Source organism: Ochlerotatus camptorhynchus, unplaced genomic scaffold (assembly GCF_037179485.1).
Source record: "Ochlerotatus camptorhynchus isolate MF236.1 unplaced genomic scaffold, CSIRO-AGI_Acam_v1.1 ptg000085l, whole genome shotgun sequence".
NCBI classification, from domain to species: domain Eukaryota; kingdom Metazoa; phylum Arthropoda; class Insecta; order Diptera; family Culicidae; genus Ochlerotatus; species Ochlerotatus camptorhynchus.
This window is the reverse complement of record NW_027040575.1, coordinates 3439362-3459025: the sequence shown is the minus strand read 5'-3', so window position 1 is coordinate 3459025 and position 19664 is coordinate 3439362. Positions and strand designations below refer to the sequence as shown.

The window sequence follows — 19664 nt, the reverse complement described above, 5'->3', positions numbered from 1 at the left end:
TTTGACTGTACCATCTCAAAGGAATTCTAAGAAGAGATCCATGATAATTCCGAGGATAGTTCCAAGAGCATCACGAGAAGAGATAATTTTGAGCAGAATTTCAAGACAATTGAATTGCATGGGCATTCTCAGGACAATCCAGTCGAATTTTAAAAATAAACCTATATGGAAGAAAGCTTCAGTAAATTCTTGGAAGAATCATTAAAAAATTAAAGATAATCTTAGGTGATTACCAAAATAAATTGTGCAAAAGTGTCTATGTTTTAATTAGCTTAAAAATCTGCGCTTCAGAACTTTCTGCATGATTTTTGGAATGTTCTCTAGTATTTCCCTTTGAAATACTTGCTTCACAGAGTTCTTTTCAAAATTCCTCTAAAATAAGTTTGATCAAACTACATGCTCAAGATTTCTAAGTAATGACCTAATTCAATGAAATATTTCGTTGCGTTCTGCAGGAAATTTCTGGATTGTTATGGAGACATTTTCAAGTGACTACCAGAGAGAAGCTTGAGCATGTAGTTTGATCATGATTATTTTAGAGGAATTTTCAAAATAACTCTATCTGTGAATGAAACTAATTCTAAAGGAAAGACTTGAGAACTTTCCAAAAAAAATCATGCAAAGAGTTCTGAAGAGCGAATTTTCAAGCTAGTTAAAACATAGACAAAAATTTTACATTTTTTTTAGTAATGACTTTTTTTTTAATCTCATTCATGTATATCGCACAATCGGGAAAAATTCCAAAATTCCGGGAAAAATAGGAACAAAACTGGGAAATTGCTGATCGTTATTTGCTGGTCACCGTTAGTTTGACTGTGAAAAGTTTGGAACAAATGTTCAACAAAATATTTAATAATTTCATAACAAAAATCGCTACAATCTTTAACGGGTAAACTATCTGTACAAGCTTACCCGTTAAACATTATGGCGAACGGCTAGGACGATTAGAACAAAACGTTAATCAAATTAGAACCAATGTTGAGAGAATGATCAGGACATAATTTAGAATCAATTGAGCTGGGTGGAGATCGAGCCCCGTCTACCCTTAAATGTTATCGTTAAATAAATACCTTCACAAGATGGTTTTCTAAAAAAAAAAGTCCAAAGGCCACATTACAGTATATAAATGCAGTGATAGGGGAAACGGCTCTAATGTTGGCCTATGGATCTAAGATTGGGCCAATCGCTAAAAATCTGCTATTTATAAATTTTATCTAGATGAACGCGTCATTTGGACGGTACTAATGTAAATTTTTGGTTGCTATTGAAAATTTAACCAATTGTTGAATTTTTGTATGGGCCCAAATTAGGGGCATTTAGGCCGATATCCATTTCCATTTCCCCTACATGACTAATTTCCATAATTTTTTTATGGCGAATGACGGCTTCGACAATACCTTTACCCCTATTATTGTCAGGGTTAAGTCTTGTAGTGCTTAATTTTGATCAAACGACGCTCTGAATAGTTATGTGTTCTCATGTAAAAAACGAGCGCTCAACGAATAAATTTGACCTCTGACCGAAGCCATCATTTACGTTAGAAACTGGTAAGCTCCAACCAGTATTATCTTCGGATAAAATGCCAATCACGAATATCGGGCTACTTTGATGTCGATGTTGGTATTAATCACTATGATCTCAAACAAACATTTGGCAGATCCTCCAATCAGGATCAGTGTTACATGTTAATCCAAGTTGGAGCTTATCGCCATAAGCGAATCTAACATTTTGGAAAAAAAAATCATGACTTTGACTGATTTTCAAGTACAGTACTTGTTTGCTAGCTGATGGATTAAAATCACTGTCAATGAGGAAAACTTAAATGGATTGTTTGGTCGACGTTAAAAAAATTTCACGTGCATTGAATTGAAACAGTATAAAGTTTGTTATTTCTATTTTCACAGCATTCATATTTGCAAATTTAAAAAGGCTTAACGCTTTCGCTAAAACGCTTTTAAGTCTAAATTTCAGTGTGATAGTATTTTCAAATTTATTTGTATTAAAACTTAAATTTCCATTCGAATGCCCCTCACCAATTATGACAACGAAATGTCAAACAATATGTGACGTCTATTGTTCACGTATAACTGCTTTTTAACTGGGCTACAGCCCAGTTATCGAACACCCAGTTAAAAAGCAGCCAGTTAAAAACGCCCAGTTAGAGAACAAGTACTGTATTTTCGAAACTTAAGCATAAGAGGGAAAATTGTCCTCCAGTACAATACATAGTGCTGAGCTGCCTCTCTTGCCAATTTGTACAAAAATCAACAGCATCTCGCATATCTGATATTAACCTTAACCCACACCCCACATTCAACGCATCCATCGTGAACCAACTCGACCCTGCTTAAACACCGATTCAGTCAGAAGAAACCCTACAACAGAATGCAGGTCCTCAGCGTAATTAGGTTAGGTCATAGCACGACCATGTTCCACTGATTACCGAGTGACTAAATTTGAGTCTGTGTGCTGCTAGGTTTTGCTACGTTTAGTATTCTAGATGCCGGTCGGCTCAATTGCATCCCATATCGTCGGAAAAATGCTGGACCTCGGTTCTAGTGGGTTTTAGAACCACTAGTTTACCATCTGGGATGATTCGCTCGTTTTTGCGATAATACAGTTTGATGGTTTATGTTTGTTCTTCATTTCTACTCTATTGAGTTTGTTCTCGTTACTATTACGTGTATTTAGTTGGCAGTAAAATTCTTCCTTTCTCTCTTCATTTCTGTTCTGGGATAAACCACTTAGAGCCTTTTTTCTCCGCGCAACTGTTGTTGTTGTTCAAATCTTGACTGAATGGCTGCTGTTTTGTTCGCCTGAGCCAAAAGAAACACAGATACATAGAGTAAAAATATTTTGTTTTATTAAAAAAAATACACTATAATTGTAATATTATATATGTATTGATCACATTCGCTATCCAAAAAGAAAAAACTGAAACTGAAAGTAACAGTACTGCTCGGCGACAGGCGTTACAATAGCTGTGTTATTTTCTTGCATTCGTTCCATTGCATTTATCTAAACTTGTGATTTATAAAACCATAAGTGTTTGTCTTCTCCTTCGACTTCCTTTCAGTTTTGCTTCCTTTCGTAGAACTAAAGCTAGATTTTTAGACGTGTATATTTCGACTAAAATACGATTCATTATAAATGTTATCTCACTTGAAACATTCGTAAAACTAATATCACTCTCGCATTTTCTCTCTCGCGTACCTTCCTTCTGCTTCTACACATCTTCCTCTACTACTCCTGCCTCCTCACTACGTCTCTTCTCATACATTAAAATCTGCTTCCTTGCTCACTTATCAATTGTAGTTTTCCTCACTAATTCAATAACAGTAGTGTTAATCTTCTCACTATCTTAGGAAAATAAAATGTTTCCTCCTTTCTTCTCTGCTACTAGGGATTCGAAAGAGCAAGACCTCTAAACTAAATTTTATTTCTCTTGTTTAATTGTGTACGTGGTTCTCGCAGGTAAAAGTAAGAATGGATCTCCAGAATGTTTTTGACAATTAAAAATAATCCCAATCTAATGCACGGCGATAACGACACCGTTCGATGCTTCGATCATTATATACGAAGTGTATGTGTGTGTGTGTGAAATGAACACGTTAGAGAAAGATCTACTAATTATATAGGACAACGCAGATAGGAAATGACAAAACAGTTACGCACGGTTGGTTGGGTTGACCCTCTGGCCTGTTTGACGGGGAGAGAGAATTCAGAACTAGGACACACTATGACTTGGAAAGTAGATGCGCGTTTTCGGAATAGTTGCCATTCCGAGGGCATCATTCCGGCTTCCTCCCAAGCTATGATGGGGTTGCGGAATTTTTGCTTTTTATCAGTATTCACTAATCTAATTTACGCATTTTTCGGAGTGGCTCGGCGATCAATCCCAGCCGTTTTCCTTGATCATGTGAGCTAGTTCTATGATGTACTTCCCTTCTTTGTATTTTTGGCTAGATTCGAAAGCGTGTTCCTGCAAATGCGGGCGGAAATTAGGTTGATTAGCATTCAATTTCACAAAGGTTCCAGATTATAGCGGCTTACATATTTCCATCCTAAAGGCGTTTTGCAGCATTCACAGTAAATGTCGGCTACGGCGTGTAAGCCAGTTAGCAGGACGCGTTCCTCGGCCTGGCCACAAGCAACGTTGACCCTAAAATAAAATTAAGAACACGGTTGGTAAAAACTGTGTCATTAGCAAACAGGATTATAAACAACCCAGCCGGGATACTTACACCGAGTTGAACAGATACGCCCGTCCCTGGCTTCCCTGGAACGATTTCGATATAAGCTCATCGTGGCTAGCTAGGTGTGCCCGGCAGTGGACACAGGAATACGTTCGGTTTGCTGGCGGTAGATAGGCTTGGAACGTTTTCACCATATTGCCACTTCCTGACGATGATGACGACGATGATTGCCCGTTTGCGTGCCCTTCGTTGGCCGCTTCCTGTTGTTTTTCGAATCAGCATTCAGATTTGCAATTAGCCATTTTCGATTTTACGAACAATAGAGGAGAAATAAAAAGAAACGAAATCCTATTGAATCACTATTGCCTCCGATTAATGCGGCGAGAAATGCATAAATTTGGACAGTTGAAAGGTAATGTTGTAATAGTGTGCAAAAATGCGAAACGTGGTTGACCAAATTAAGCAATCAACTTAGGAAAGTGGAAACCATATTTTCTACCTGGGTTGGACCGTTTTCTCGAATCGAGTCCAGGCCGAAAGTGGTTGTTAGAACTAGATGGATATTGAAATGCACGGCCCCTGACCAGAGCCGTTGTAGGATACTGTTAGTGTCGTTAGTAATGGGAAAGAAGCACGAACCCGTGCTATGGTCGCTTCTCGGTCGATTACTTGCTAGAACTCGTTAGTATTGGACTTAAGTATCTGTTAGCTTAGACCTAGGATAGTGATAATTGTTTGGCTGTTTACTTCGAACAGTAGATTGAACAACGATATGTGCATTCGTCTCCGTGGCCCAGCTGCTGACCGCTGCTGCCTGTTGCACTATATCCGACCAAATCCGTGAGCTTACTCGAATGGTGCTGCTATCCAAAACCACTACGTTGACATCGACTGTATCTTGTTTTGATGATTTGTGCTTGTTTACTTATTTTTCACAGCGACAAGCGTTTCACAATCATGTGACGTGACTTCTGTTTCGGCTGTAAGCGATTTTCGATACTAAGGCGAATTTCTCGATTTTGCTTTACCCCACTGATGACAACAAAATAGGTAAGTTTGTTTTGTTTTTATTCCGTTACAAGGGTGATGACATTGGTCAGCTGATGATTATTGTGTTTTTTTTTCTGCTTATAATTGTGTTATCATTCGATCTGTTATGGCATTGAAAAATCTGAAATTAATCAAGAAATAAAATCTAGTATTAGTTTAGATTTTTAGGGTGTGTAAAATAGATAGGTTATTTGTGATTATAAATCGGATGTATATAATTCATATTTACATACGAGACAGTTCAGGAAAATCTTATGTTTTTTTTTTCAACAATAAAATGAAATCAACATTCGGAAGCCATTCTATATGTCATAAAACAAGCCCGGTAGCCCGTTAACCCGAATATTTTAAAAAAAAAAAAGTAGAAGTGTCTGTGCCTAGGGGCACGAACGGAAGCTTGACGTAGGACCGCTAGTGGACGGAACAAATTTGAACATTTAGTTCTTTTATTTGATCAATCATCAATTATCTTAACTCTTTCCGTTTTTTATTTGTAAGCGTATCAAATTTGTAGTATTTATTTCAAAGAGAAAGTTGATGAAGAGCCCTCCCCTTGGCTAGTTTTTGCACCTTGCTGTTGGTGGGCGGGCTTAATTTCATGCTTTATAGTGGAGTGTTGGAGACGGTAGGTTTATGGCCAGCGTTGCTGGCTCATGCCGCGATAGAATGGCGTCATGGGCAGGCAATGGAGATTACTAGGCTTCCCCTCTCTGATAAACCACTGCATGAGAGAACCAAAGATCTAGTCTAGCAGTGATAGTATCACACCTGTTACTCCTTTAATTGAGAGCCGCATCGTAGTACGCTTACGTATAGGCACTGACGTTGGGTGTGATACTGGCGGGTTTTGCCGCAAATCACTCTTATTTTATTTATTTTTACGGAGATAGATTTATTTGGGTTTGCAAGGGAATTATACTATTGAAATATTTCAGAAAGTGCCCAACGGTGCTCTTTCTATTTGCGTGACAAGCTTTCATTGTTGTTTTCATTGAAGTATTACTCAGGAAACAATGTTAAACATCATTTTTGTACATGGTATTGTAACTAATCTTATACATATGTGCTTCATTTTGATTTGGGATAAGTGTTTGAACTATGGTTCGGGATTTCCACTGTGGTGTGCTTCTATTGTGACATACCCATATGTATTTTTGTGGTGCGACATAGTGGAAACGTGAGAGCGTAATTGGAGCATATACCCTATTTATTTAAATATCAGCTAGGAAACTAACTTCAAAATGAAGCATTTTAGTCACATGAAGGTGTTACCTGGGTCGAACTAAGATATAATAAATAGGTATAGGTCAAAATCAAAAGTACTTGAAACACGTTTAATTTTAGATTACAAGCACAAGTGCAGGTACTTAATAAAGCATGGGTTATGCTTGATTAGGTGAATTAGAGCTTTTAATAATTTATCAAATTAGACTAATAAGATATCATAATCATCAAATGAACTTAAATAATGTCTAATGACATTAAGTAGATTAACAAAAGAATAAGGATGCGGGGGGTCCGCTTAGGGAGGCAACTAACCTTTAAAGTTGTAGAATAAATCTTCTTATTTAGTCTTGAACTTTTAAAAGAAAACGCAGACTAATAGCATTAAGCAGATTTACAAGGAGAGGAATAGTTTAGGAAATACGTAAAAGTAGAGGTATGTGACAATTAATTGCTTTTAAACTTTTGGAGGTATTGTATTCCCCTGAGTTTGTTGTACTCGATTACTATATTATTCTCTCAATACGCGAAATCTCTTATATATGCGGTTAAAGCATTTGAGTTAACTTATTTCTTAGTGTTCAAGTACTTAGATTTTTAAACAGCAGTCAATGTTAATCTATGAACTAAACCACACGTAAAATCGATATTTCCTTATGTGGTATTGATGCATGTTTAACTTTTCGCGGCTGTCGGAATCAACGCGCCTACGTCTACGGAGCTTACGCAGAAGTGATTCGCAATGCGGTAGAGCTCACCAAAAGTTTTTTTGAGCTTCTGTAGTATAGAATTTGTTCGGTACGGTCGCGAAATCTTGAAATTATTGATACGTGCGGTAAAATAACTAAATTGAAACAAAGCTCAACAGTAAAATAAGTAGAATGTAGAATGGGAGGAAACCAAAATTAATCAACTTGCCGACATAGGCTATCACAGGCTTCGGTTGTCTCGCACGGCTTTCGGAATTCGCGCGGTTTTCGTAACTTACATAATTTAGATATTTCGTTCGAAACGGATTTACTTATTCAATCGGCTTACTACGCGGATGTATCAGCATTTTTTCTATAACTATCTTGAAACAATACAAACGGAAACCAGTGTTCAAGCGGCCAACATAGGCTAGTCCTTCTGCTGTATTGTCAAAGATAGAAGCAAAATTTATTCAAATGGGTCAAGTCTTGAAAATTAAGCTGTCACGCAGCTCCAGCTTGATACCCAAAAAAAAAAAAAAAAAAAAAAAAAAAAAAAAAAAAAAAAAAAAAAAAAAAAAAAAAAAAAAAAACAAAAAAAAAGAGAAAGTTGATGAAGAAAATCCAAAGGACTTGAGTATTTTCGATTCATCTACCCGACTTTAAAAGGTGTATTTTGATTTTTTGTTATTTATGAATTTTTATGTTTTGTGCATTTTGGTATTAAAGTGTATTCAATTCACCTCACAGGATTTCCTTCCGAATTATATGAATGGGGCGTGGCGGAAGTATCGTTTGTGCAGAATATGTAAAAAAAAAGGAGGGACTTCGAGAGATTGAACTCTTGAGAGCTAATTTTCTCACAAATTTTGATTTTTTTTTTTTGGCTTTCTGAGGACAGAATATACACCTAAAGCGAATTATTCCCACTTCCCTCAAATTCTATATGGATTTTTAACACTTCTTACCAGCGTGTTCTGGAAAATGGTCGGACGATGATTAATCTCACCAATACATTCGGGCCTACAATTCCACACCTTATATAGAGACCAGGTTGAGCCTTGATAGCTAGCTGCTTGCGGGAACTGATGACCTTGACAAATGGCCAAATAATACAAATAATACTTAACAAATTTATGGTGGTCCTGAAAAGGACCATTTTGTAGTGATGGTTGCACAGCTAATAAAATTAGTGTAAATTTCCGTTACTATGATGCACATAAATGGAGCGACATATATCATACAAGTTTAGATTATAGATCGTGTAAATTTATGAGACATGTCATGAAATATTCCATATATTGTATGCAACTGTCCACTTTTGTTTGCAACATTTCTTGCAAGCTGCTAGTTTACGTGAAAAGGAAGTTTACATGTATGAATATTTGCATGCATGGAAGTTTACATCACCAGTAAAATTCAGAATTTTTTGGTGTGTGAGTAATGCTTGCAGGCAGCTTTTCGTTGTTGTTGTTGTTGTTGTTGTTGTTGTTGTTGTTGTTGTTGTTGTTGTTGTTGAAAGGACTCCTGCTGCTACTGCTGCTGCTACTACTGCTGCTGCTGGACTGGACACCACCACTTACGGTGATTGAATGAGCACCGTTCAGTGGGACCGCATCGAATTCGATTTTTAAATCTGTGTTAGGGAATGCGCTGTTTTCAGACATTCGGTGATAATTTTGATCACCATTGCAACAGTTGGACATTTGGTATTTGTCAATAGTGACCTATTGAAAATTAACTAAGTGTTCATTTTAGCAGATTGGTAGATAAATTTCCAATCGTTTGGCTTGTTTAGAATTAAAATCTATCTGCTATTGGTCGAAACCTGACCTCTTTTTGTAATGCTGTGCATTTTTGTTTTTTGAAATTGCGTGGATTCTATAGAACCTGTGGAGATCTATCTAACCTTGGTGTATGTGTTGGTAGAGGAAAGAATGTAAACTTTGCAGGAGACGATGTCTTAACAGTCGAAAGCAATTTTGTGAAATATGAAGTAAAACAAATCCTAGCTAGTTATGCATGATGATTTTGGTTGATTGTATTTATTTGTAAATTCGCCGGGAAATACCAGCTGGCGATTTGTTTTTTATGATAACTCCTTACTTGAAAACAGGCAAAAACTCACAAACAGGCTGCTTTTTCATGGTATACAGTGTGATAATTCAATAATCAATCAATTATCTCAACATTTAGTGGCAAACCATTCATAAATTTTGGTAACATACAAAAAATTCTATAATCCAAATTAAATTTCATATGTAAGCGCCGATTAAACGAAAGAAACGAATCGTGCGGAATGAAAGCCGAGGAAAAACTAATTGCACCAATATATTTAGGCCTACAATTCCACACCTTCTATAGAGCAGGTTGATGTCCAAATAATACTCTTTAACAAATTTTTGGTGGCCCTGAAAAGGACCGTTTTGTAGTGATGGTTGAGTAATTCTGAGCTGGGTGTTCAACACGGATGAGGCTGTCGAGCTGTATGTCGTTTGGAGCGAGGGTGACACGCTTGGTATAGATGACCGACCCGCAGCGACTCACGAAGAGCTACTGATTCCGATCCATAGAATAGCGGTGCAGCTTCTTCCTCCTTTGATGGTTGCTTATGTGGGCTCTGCAGCTCGCTGCTTGCAGGCAGTCTTTCGTTGTTACTGGAAAACAATTTTCAACGCCACACGCCGAAAGCACTGCTACTGCTGCTACTAATTTCGACAACGGAACACCACCACACAGTGGTGTTGTCGTTGGGAGCGTGTGGTTCTGAGTATGACGATGAGTGTGCAAAATATTACGCAATCGCATCCTCCTTATTCGCACGCGCCCGAGGATCGGAGGCGAATGCCACTTCGACTTGTTTCGGCTATTTACTACTCTCTGACGACTGTGCTGGGGAAGCAGCATATGCATGTAGGTAATTGGTGGATTTGTTAGTTAATTCGACGCTTTTGGACAATGCTGGACATTTACCAGTTTTTCAAAAGTTTCTGGTTGAAAATCAACATTCGGAAGTAGCCATATTTCTGATCGATTGGTGAAAAAATTATTGAAATTGCACCAGGGGCAGTTGAGTTATTAACGTTCAAAATCTTTCAAATTTTTTTACATGTTCTATTTTTGGTTTTCACAAAGTGTACCCCCATATAGAAATCACAGACGTAGTCCTACGTCAAAAAATTGCTAAGGCATATGCTGTGTCCAATTTTTTAGTTACGACTTTTAAAATTCTCTAAAATGATGTTTTTTTGTTGGCACATCACTGCATTCAATCATCAAAAGTTTTTTATAGTCCTTGGTGCAGAATCTGCAGCGCGGGTTGATGTTGCAGTTTTGGTACCAGTGATCTTATTTTTGCATTCTCATGTGATTTGAGGTGTCGCATTATAGGTTTCAGATCAAGTTAGCCCAGAGAACCCAGAAAATGTCTGACTATGGCCAATGTAGTCCTAGACAATCAATGTGACTACAAATATTCTTAGTTTTGGGATTCTCTTGTTATTTTGAGCATGCGACGCTGATGTGTTTTATTTCAAGTTAGATTCAGGCCACTTTCCCGCAGGAAATAGGAACATATTCGAGTGTGGCGTATGTGATTCAGGACACTCAATATTACTACAGTTTTCCTTCTTTTTGGATTCTTTGCGGTCCTGGACACTCAATATTACTACAAATGGTCTTATTCCTGAATTCTCAAATGATGTGAGGATATGATGGATGTAGTTAAATTCAGATTCAGGCCACTTCCCAGCCTGTTGTCCTGCGTTCTCTGCCTGACCACTATTGACCTTGGTTTTCAAAATTCAATAGCGTTATATGAGACCATTTTCACTTTTCATTTGACGGTCGTTACACATACACACATAAATTTTCCGATCTCGCCAAACTAAATCGTAAAAATATATAAATCATCTTAAACCGCCAAAATATAATTAACGATCCAAACGTTTAAATGGCCTTGTAACTCTCTGTAAGTGCAAAAAAATGCTACTACCTGGTTGCCATTGTATGAGTTATGGAAAACCGTAATTGCGGTACCGTAAAACGGAGTAACATTGATAGTTTTTAAAGTATATTCTAAATATTTTTTACAGTAATGAATGTTTTTCAAATTTTATATTTTAACTCTCTGTAAGTGCAAAAAAATGCTACTACCTGGTTGCCATTGTATGAGTTATGGAAAACCGTAATTGCGGTACCGTAAAACGGAGTAACATTGATAGTTTTTAAAGTATATTCTAAATATTTTTTACAGTAATGAATGTTTTTCAAATTTTATATTTTAAAACAAGTACTGAGGATCCAAGAGTTAAGTCGTTAGTAATTTGTTTAACGGAAATTAAAGCATTTACACAACTTTTTTTAGTTTTGTGACCGAACTTCAGTATTGTGATTTGGGGTTACTTTGATAATGCACGATGAATGTAGAAAAAAAGGGTGAAACTCACACAACTTAGTTCTTTAAACATGAAACTTTGAATGAGTATATAATCAGAAAACAAGAATACAACATTGAATTTGTTATGGGTATATCGGAAATACATTTCAAAAGTGATGATTTGAGTGCTTTTTCAAACAGGCGAAATATACGAAAATTGTTTTTTAATATGTTATTAAAATATGTTACACATACCATATGAAAACTATATACGATATCAACGGAAATACCCTAAGCTACAATATGGAACCAGTATTTCGAATTTGGAAAAAAAAGCGCAGCGAGTAAATTTAATCTTTATATTATACTATTAAAGTTACCCCCATTATCAAAGAACGGGGTATCGGTACCTCCCACAAGTTCAGGGAACTTCTGCAAAGCTCAGGAAACTTCAGGATGGATTGGAGGTTCATTTGAGTTCATGGAACTGAGTACTGTGGATCTTAAGAAAAAAAATCCGTCCGGTGGCTATTGTAAAGTCAAAGTTCTAACGCCAGTATGAAAATAAGCTGAATACTGGAAAAAATATAGTGTGCATTGACAAATTTGAAGTATATTTGCTGGAGATTCTATTGTCTTTTCCGTTCTTGTGGTGTAGCTACACCAGTGCCACACTTCCGTACACCGAAATAATTTAAGGTGTAGATGTCGGATGCACTTTTGTTTACAAACAAATTATGTTGAGATGTCAATTACTTGCACTTATTCTTGCTTACACTACACCGATGCGACACCGCAAAAACGAAAACGACATTTGAAACCAAGAGCAAATTTTCATTACGTCGAATGTAACAAAGGTAAACAAAGTCGAGCTATCAGTGTCAATCGATGCTCCTGCTATCACACTATATACTGTCCGAATATAGGATCACATCCCATTTTTAAATTTATTTACCAGTCGAATTGCTTTTTGACGTAATCACCTTCCGATCAAAATAGTTTTCGATGTTACTTAAGTCACCCAATTTCTATGGAGATGCCGTTTGACTTAAGTAACAGTGCTGAGAAACCCGTGAAAAGTGTACGTTCGTCGTTTCGCTTTCTCATTATTAAAGTGAATAAATCGAACTGTTTGTTGCTAAGATGATTTCGGTGGTCCTAAAATGATGAATGGGCTGCACGTAAGGAGACGTAATTGATAATTCTCCCGAATATCCTGGTAAATACACTTTGACTTAAGTAACAATAGGGGCCACCAAACGACGTATAATAACTTTTGACTCAAAAACCAGTATTTCTTAGCATGAAAGCTAGCGATTTGCCTTTGTATGATTAAAACCCGGCTAAATATGTTAAACATTGCTATCACTATGAGATTATATGTGTTTAATTGGAAATAGGAATAACTTTTCGGTCATCAAAACAAAACTTTATTTTTCTCGGATCGGTGCGAATGTTACTTACGACATAATGAAAATTTGCTCTTGAAACCTTGTTCATTTGACAGCTGTGATGGGACTTCTTCTTCTTGGAATTATTCCGTAAAAGGTAAATAAATCTCTGGAAATTCAGGGCAGTTCGTAGAACAACGCTGGATTTCATATATTTTCGATAAAAAATCAAAAAAGTTCTTTTGATCTTTTTCAAGATTTCAGTTAGATCAAATATTATTCTGATGACCTGCAAAAATGTATGTATGTTAGAAACCACCATCCAGCTTAGGTCTTGCTCTGCATGCGGCTTCACAGCAAGATCAAATGCCGTTAGCGTTCTGAATTCAACATACTGCCGTATGAGGGGGTTGGACGGGCCCATAAGATGATACTTACGTGAACCCCTCGGGAATAAGAAAATCTTCTACCAACAGTATGATCCAACAAAATAAATAAAGGAATTCACAATACATGTAGGATAAGGTGGGGTAATACGCATAATGTGGCTTATTTACGTGTTTTTCAAAACAAATTTAATGTGTTTTCAGCCATAATCACTAGAAGAACTGCTGAACTATCATATGGGAAATTGTTTATATTAATTAATCTTTGAATATCACGAGAAAAAACTATGTTGGTCATATTACCCCGCGGCGCGTATTACCCCATCTTACCATATTGCGAATTTCCCACCAAACGGGGCAAATAAGTGCATTTTCCATTATTCCTTATTAAGCGATAAATAAGTGCTCCGAAGACAACAAAACGATTTGACGTAAGCATGCATTTTTATGGTACTTTAGCATTTATATACTCGCAAAGATGCTATAGATTTAGATGCTATTCAATTAAGTTGTGTCAGGGCAACTTGTTTTTGGGTATTTTTTCTGTAACCAATAATATGACATTAAGGCTTACTATTATTTTAATAGTGAAACAATAAATTTGATTATATTTATTTCATAACAACGATTGGGACCTTGATTTTAGGAGCCTTAAAAGCTTACTGATTTTGAACAAGCAATCTTCGTGCTTTTTTAATGAAATCACACGTTCGGATCTCATAAATATAAGCATATCAATCTTAAGAAAATTCTCAGAGTTAAGTAATTTCTTGAATTAAAAAAAATATATTTAATTTTAAATTTTTCATCATCAATTAAAACTCAGAAATAATAACCAAAACTAAATTGTAGAAGATTGAATTACATAATTTTCTAAAATTCTTACTGAACATGGTAAAGTGCACACATAATAAATATCATACATTTAGGACTTAGGAAAATGTTCAACATGTAGGGGAAATGGCTTTAATGTTGGCCTATGAATCTAAGATTGGGCCAATCGCTAAAAATCTGCTATTTATCAATTATTTATTATTATTTATTATCGCGTCATTACACTATAGGAAATCAGGCGGACAAAAATAGGAAAATTGACTTTTCCTAACTCAGATTCTAGAATACTCTATCAATAGTAAACACTTTGACTAAGAAGTTCCCAAAATTTTAGGTGTCTACGATTGGTAGTTTTAGAGATATTAAACTTTAAAAGCTAGTTTTTGCTTTAAAAACAAGCCCACATTAAAATATTATTTTATAATTTATTTAACAGTTATTCCTATGTTTTTACATACTATTAGAAAGCGTATGAAAAGAACTTTCAATGAAAATGCAATATAATACGAAGGAATAATTTTAAAAAATTACAAAAATAAAAAATGATGGATATAACAAGAAAACCATCAAAATAATTTTTTTGTTCGTCAGCCATTTTTTTCCCAAACATTCCCAAGTCATTCTATGCTCCATGATCGAGTTTTATGTGTATTTTATCGAGTTATGAAAAAAATTGCGCAAACTTGCGCCATTTGGAAATAAATCGTTTTCAAAAATTAGATTAGATTAGCTGATGTTCATGTAATAGAGCAGTTTACGATTATGATGAAACTTTGCCCAGTTTTCGTTATTGCCCAACATGCCATTTTACATATATGGTTCGCTAGTTTTGCACACGACTAACACTTGAAAAGGGCTTATGCAAAAATGATACGCATCAATAGAAAATTTATATCTCGTGAACGATTTGTTTGATCGAGATGGTGTCTTAAAAGAAGTTGCGGACAAGTATTTTGCCTTCCAAAAAAAATATACACTGTAAAAAATTATATTTTTTTTCCCAAAAAAATCAAAATTATCAAAAATTAATTAAAATCACCCAAATTGCATATATTTTTAAATTATTTTTTATATTTATTTTGTAGTTTAGATAAACTGTGCATTTTCTGGGCAAATCATAAACAAAAAAGTTATGAATTATTGAAAAAATAAGTATTTTCCAAAATACCACCTACAGTTATCGAATATCTTTAAAATAGTGTTAATATTAAAACACATTGAATTTACAACAAAAAAGCCCGTAATGCTTAAATTGCCCAAAGTTGCTATTTTCGAGATACTCGTAGGTTAAAATTCACTTATCGCACAATTTGAGTAATTTTCGCTCTTTTGATATGTTCAATCTTGAAAATATTTTAAACAAAAAGCCCAATTAATTTCCTTAAACTTTGCTGTTCACAGTTTTTTTAATCATACGCATGAGTTAAGATATAATTGTTTGTATTGCTGTTTACAGTTTTTTAATCATACGCATGAGTTAAGATATAAATGTTTCATATTATTTACAATCCATGCATTTTTTTCGCACGAACAATTCGTACCTATCTTATGAATCAACCGTAATGAGCATGACGACGCTTCGTAAAATACACGAATACTACGAAGTAAACGATTTCTGGAATCTAAACGAAACTAGATTCTTACAAAGTACGAATCTATTTCGCTGCAGATAACAACGAATAGATTCGTTGCACAAATGAGCGCGTTCGTTGTATGAACTAAATTTTATTTTCAGTGAATATGCTTAGACAAGCTTTAAATCTCCTGGACTTCAAAATTCGTCATTCAAGATCTTGGGAAGCTTACCTAGATTCTGAGACTTGCAGCATTTTTCGAGATAAGAAAGTAATAAAAATTTAAGATTAAAAATTTCGAAAAATCTTGACATTTGACAAAAAAAAATGAGAAATCAGGTTATAATTTAATTTCATTCGGTTTTTAAGATACCGGCTTTCGAAAGTCATTAGCATTAGATTCAATTAGCTAGAAAACATTCGAATACTTCCTGAACAACCTACAATCTTGTAAGAATATTTGAATGTTTAAACAGTTGGAGATTCTCAGAACTTGATCAACCTGAAGTCTTTGAAAAATATCCAGAGAACTTTACTAATATCTTCGTCTATATGGAGATCTTTTGAATATTTCCTGCTGCCTAGGAAGGATGGCTCAAAGAATATCCTGTAACTTATTCAACATTTACAAAACTCCCTGAAGTTTTACAAAATGTCCTCAACTTGTACGAAGTTTCCTGAAGTTATTCCAAATTCCATATTATTTACATTTCTCGTAATTCTACGAAGATCTCTGAACATCTTTCCTCTTCTGGAAAGACACCTATCATCTACAAATATTTTTGGACATCTGGAAAGTTCCTTGAAATTTAACATAGTTCCCACAACCTCCATAACCTCCTCCTTTTTTGAAATAAGATATCTAACAAACTGCAACGAAGTTGCTTAAACTGGAGCGAACGCCCTTAAGTTCTTAGTAGGTTTATTGAGCTATTTCTGGAGGGGGCCTGGCCTCTTTGGCACCCCAATTAGTTACGCCAATGATGACGTACTAAATGGATTTTGCCTACGATGATCTTCTGGATTATTTTCCATACTTTTTCTGTCCCTAATTCATGTGTCGACTCATGAAGTTTTGGCTATGGTATGATAAACGCGTGTTAAGAGTTAGCACCCAAGAGCTAAGTTGATCAATTATCAAATGCGTGTTTAAATGGACTCAACTAGCACCGATCACACTGACTCTACGCAGCGCTACGTTTGATGCGTTCCAGAATAGAAATGATCACTATCTTTTCTAATTGAGGATAATTGCACACACAACATCCCATCAAAATTTACGACAAATCCCACTTTTCCGCTCATGGGAAACTTTTACGACTGATCGCACAATGGAATTCACTTAAAATTAAACCGATCAAATTCGTAAGGCGTAAAACCACCAACTACGTACTACTTCGTAGCCACGAGCAACCAAAACAAAAGTCACAACAGCTCACAAACTCACCTCCTCCGCAGCACAGGAAATTGAAACCCATCAGCAGCAGTAAAATCCAAATCCCATTATCCCAAACTTTCTCTGCACAAAGCTTCTCGTATAGAAGTAAAACAAAAAACAACAACGACACTTGGCACAACAGTGGCTTAACGGTTCACTACTTCTATACTTATTTCGTCTTATTGGTGGTTTACCACAGACCAACCCGTATGGCCTCTCTTCGCTCTCTGGCACACTCCACTGGTAATGCTACTTTACCCTTCTTCCACTAAAACAGGAAAGCAACGGTTTCTGTGAGGCACCACGCAGAATTGCAAACAAACTTTCTTATATTCATCATCAGCACAAACTACGCACAACAAATTCGCAGCTCCCGTTTTTGCCAAAAAAAAAAACCACCACGATTATGATGACGTTTTGCTCCACATTCACTGAATCACTGAACACTCTCGACTACTACGCGTCGTCTTCCGACAAGGCTGCGCTACAATAACAACAGTGTAACACATTCAACTTCTGCTGGGGACTTCCTCCTGAATGCACGAAATGCAGACTACAGTAGTACTTCTGGTGCTTTGCTCTTTCGGGCTTGAGAACGAGTGTTTCCTCGCGTAACTTCTGGCGCATACTATTGGCTGATCGACCAAGAAAACAAGTCAGTACCACTATCCCCATCAACCTCCGTGACGACTCTGTATTAACGGCAACAACCAACAACAACAACAACCACCGAAACAGCTACATACAATAGTGTAGTTGGCACCCAAGAGAAAGAAGAAAACTCGTAAACAAAAATAGAACAGTGTTGTGTTTTCTGGCTTCGTGTGTAATAATAATACGCGGTCTGTTTACGGCAACAGCTGGTGCTGATATGAAAGCGGGTTTCTCCGTCGCTTAGTTGGTTAGCAGCAGCTTTTGTGTGCCTTCTCCATGCTGCGATGCGTCCCTCTGGTAGCCGCAGTAGGCTGTAGGTTCATTTCGCGTCTTTTGCACGAATTAAATGTAAACTGCCATCGTCGCCGTCGTTGTCGTTGTTGATGGCAAGCCAAAGCCAGACACATTGTGGGTTGGTGGTTGTACCGTATTAAACTTCTACACTAAGCTGCCCTGTTGTCGGTGCTGCTGCCCCAATCGTATAGATAGGTACGTGTCTAAAAGTGTCGTCGTGAAAGCTTAGTAGCAGGTTTACGTTCTATTAGAGGTTAGCGTGTGCGTATGGGAATAAGGGCGTCCTAGGGTGGGTGGTTGAGATCAAATTGCGGTAAATCCACAAACAATATCGATTGGTCAAAAGTTATCCCATCAAACGCAGACGCTTTTAATTAACAAGCAGGAAAATAGGTCATTTATGCAACAAGTTGCAAAAAGAAGATTTTTTAGGGCTTTTGCGACGAATTGCAAATTGCATACAGTAGTACTTTTCGACACTGTTATTTTAGTTAGGCCATTATGTTGTTCTAAACAGTGTCGAAAAGTAGCACTTTTAAGCACTTAGTACCAAAATAGTTACTTTTAGCACAAGTTGCAAAATGAAGATTTTTTCAGCAGAGTCGTACATTTATCTAACGAGGCTTGCCGACTGGGATAATTACGACAAGTGCTGAAAAAAATGGCATTTTTTGCACTCATGACATGCAAAACAGAGACACTTTTCAGCACTGAGTGCCATAAAAAATTTAGCTAATAATTATTCACGTAGAACTACAACAGCAAACAATAAGCAAACAATCCTGCTTCTCCATCAAAATACTAAGGTGGACATATAATGGAGACGCATGGTGTGAAAACGATTTTAATGTAGTTCAGATTGCTCTTCCCAACAATGATACGTCCAAATATTCATACTGTAGTTGAAAACATTCCCATTATTGGTTACGTTCTTAGGTTCCCCATATTTATTCGTTACTTTTGACGTTGGATAACGTCTTTCGGCAACATACGGGGGTACAAAATTGAAAACAGTCATTTTGGATGCGTTACGATAAATTAAAAGATTTTGAACAATAATAACTCAACCGTCTCTCGATAGATTTACGAGATAATGGCATCAATCGATTGGAAATATTTCTAGCAATTTGCTGAATGTTTCAAAACTATTGATTTCATTCTGTAAACTATTGAAAAATGGTTAAAAGTAAACCATTGTCTAAAGATGGTGAAAATCGATTGATTTTTTTATATTCTTATACTTTCTCCAACCGAGACATCAGATGCGAGTATCTGACACCTCTGATATTTTCTGTTCTACTATATAAGCGTCTAACAAGGTCACCCGTTCCATCATTGTCTATCCGATCGTCGACCCAGCAGCAGAGCAGCAGAGCAGCGGAAGCAGAGCAACGGCAGCAGAGCAACGGCAGCAGAGCCTGGGGGCGAAAGGGCAACTACGCCGAGTGCGTTGGTGCCAGTGCTCCGGTATACTGGGCCGCCGTCATGGAATGCCCAGCTGCTGCAGTTCTCAGTCGGTCGTATTCACCGTCTGCTCCGCAAGGGCAACTACGCCG

General features: G+C 36.5%; 1 protein-coding gene across 3 annotated transcripts in view; it reads right to left on the bottom strand.

Moving 5' to 3' along the window:
* Positions 1–2841: 2841 nt before the first annotated feature.
* Ypel (Yippee-like) overlaps positions 2842–19664 on the bottom strand; it is a 258675-nt gene continuing 241852 nt past the window's right edge. Inside the window, exons 1-5 of one of the 3 annotated variants that reach the window (XM_065218370.1) lie at positions 17170–18043; positions 4944–5367; positions 4245–4456; positions 4054–4162; positions 2842–3982 (exon numbers count right to left, since the gene is read on the bottom strand). In XM_065218370.1, coding sequence (XP_065074442.1) covers positions 3893–3982; positions 4054–4162; positions 4245–4456; positions 4944–4976 — 444 coding nt within the window. In that variant the 5' untranslated portion in view covers positions 4977–5367; positions 17170–18043 and the 3' untranslated portion in view covers positions 2842–3892. Of the gene's footprint in view, positions 3983–4053; positions 4163–4244; positions 4457–4695; positions 4915–4943; positions 5368–17169; positions 18044–19664 lie in introns of those variants that run through there. The other 2 variants (XM_065218371.1, XM_065218372.1) reach the window with 2 other exon arrangements.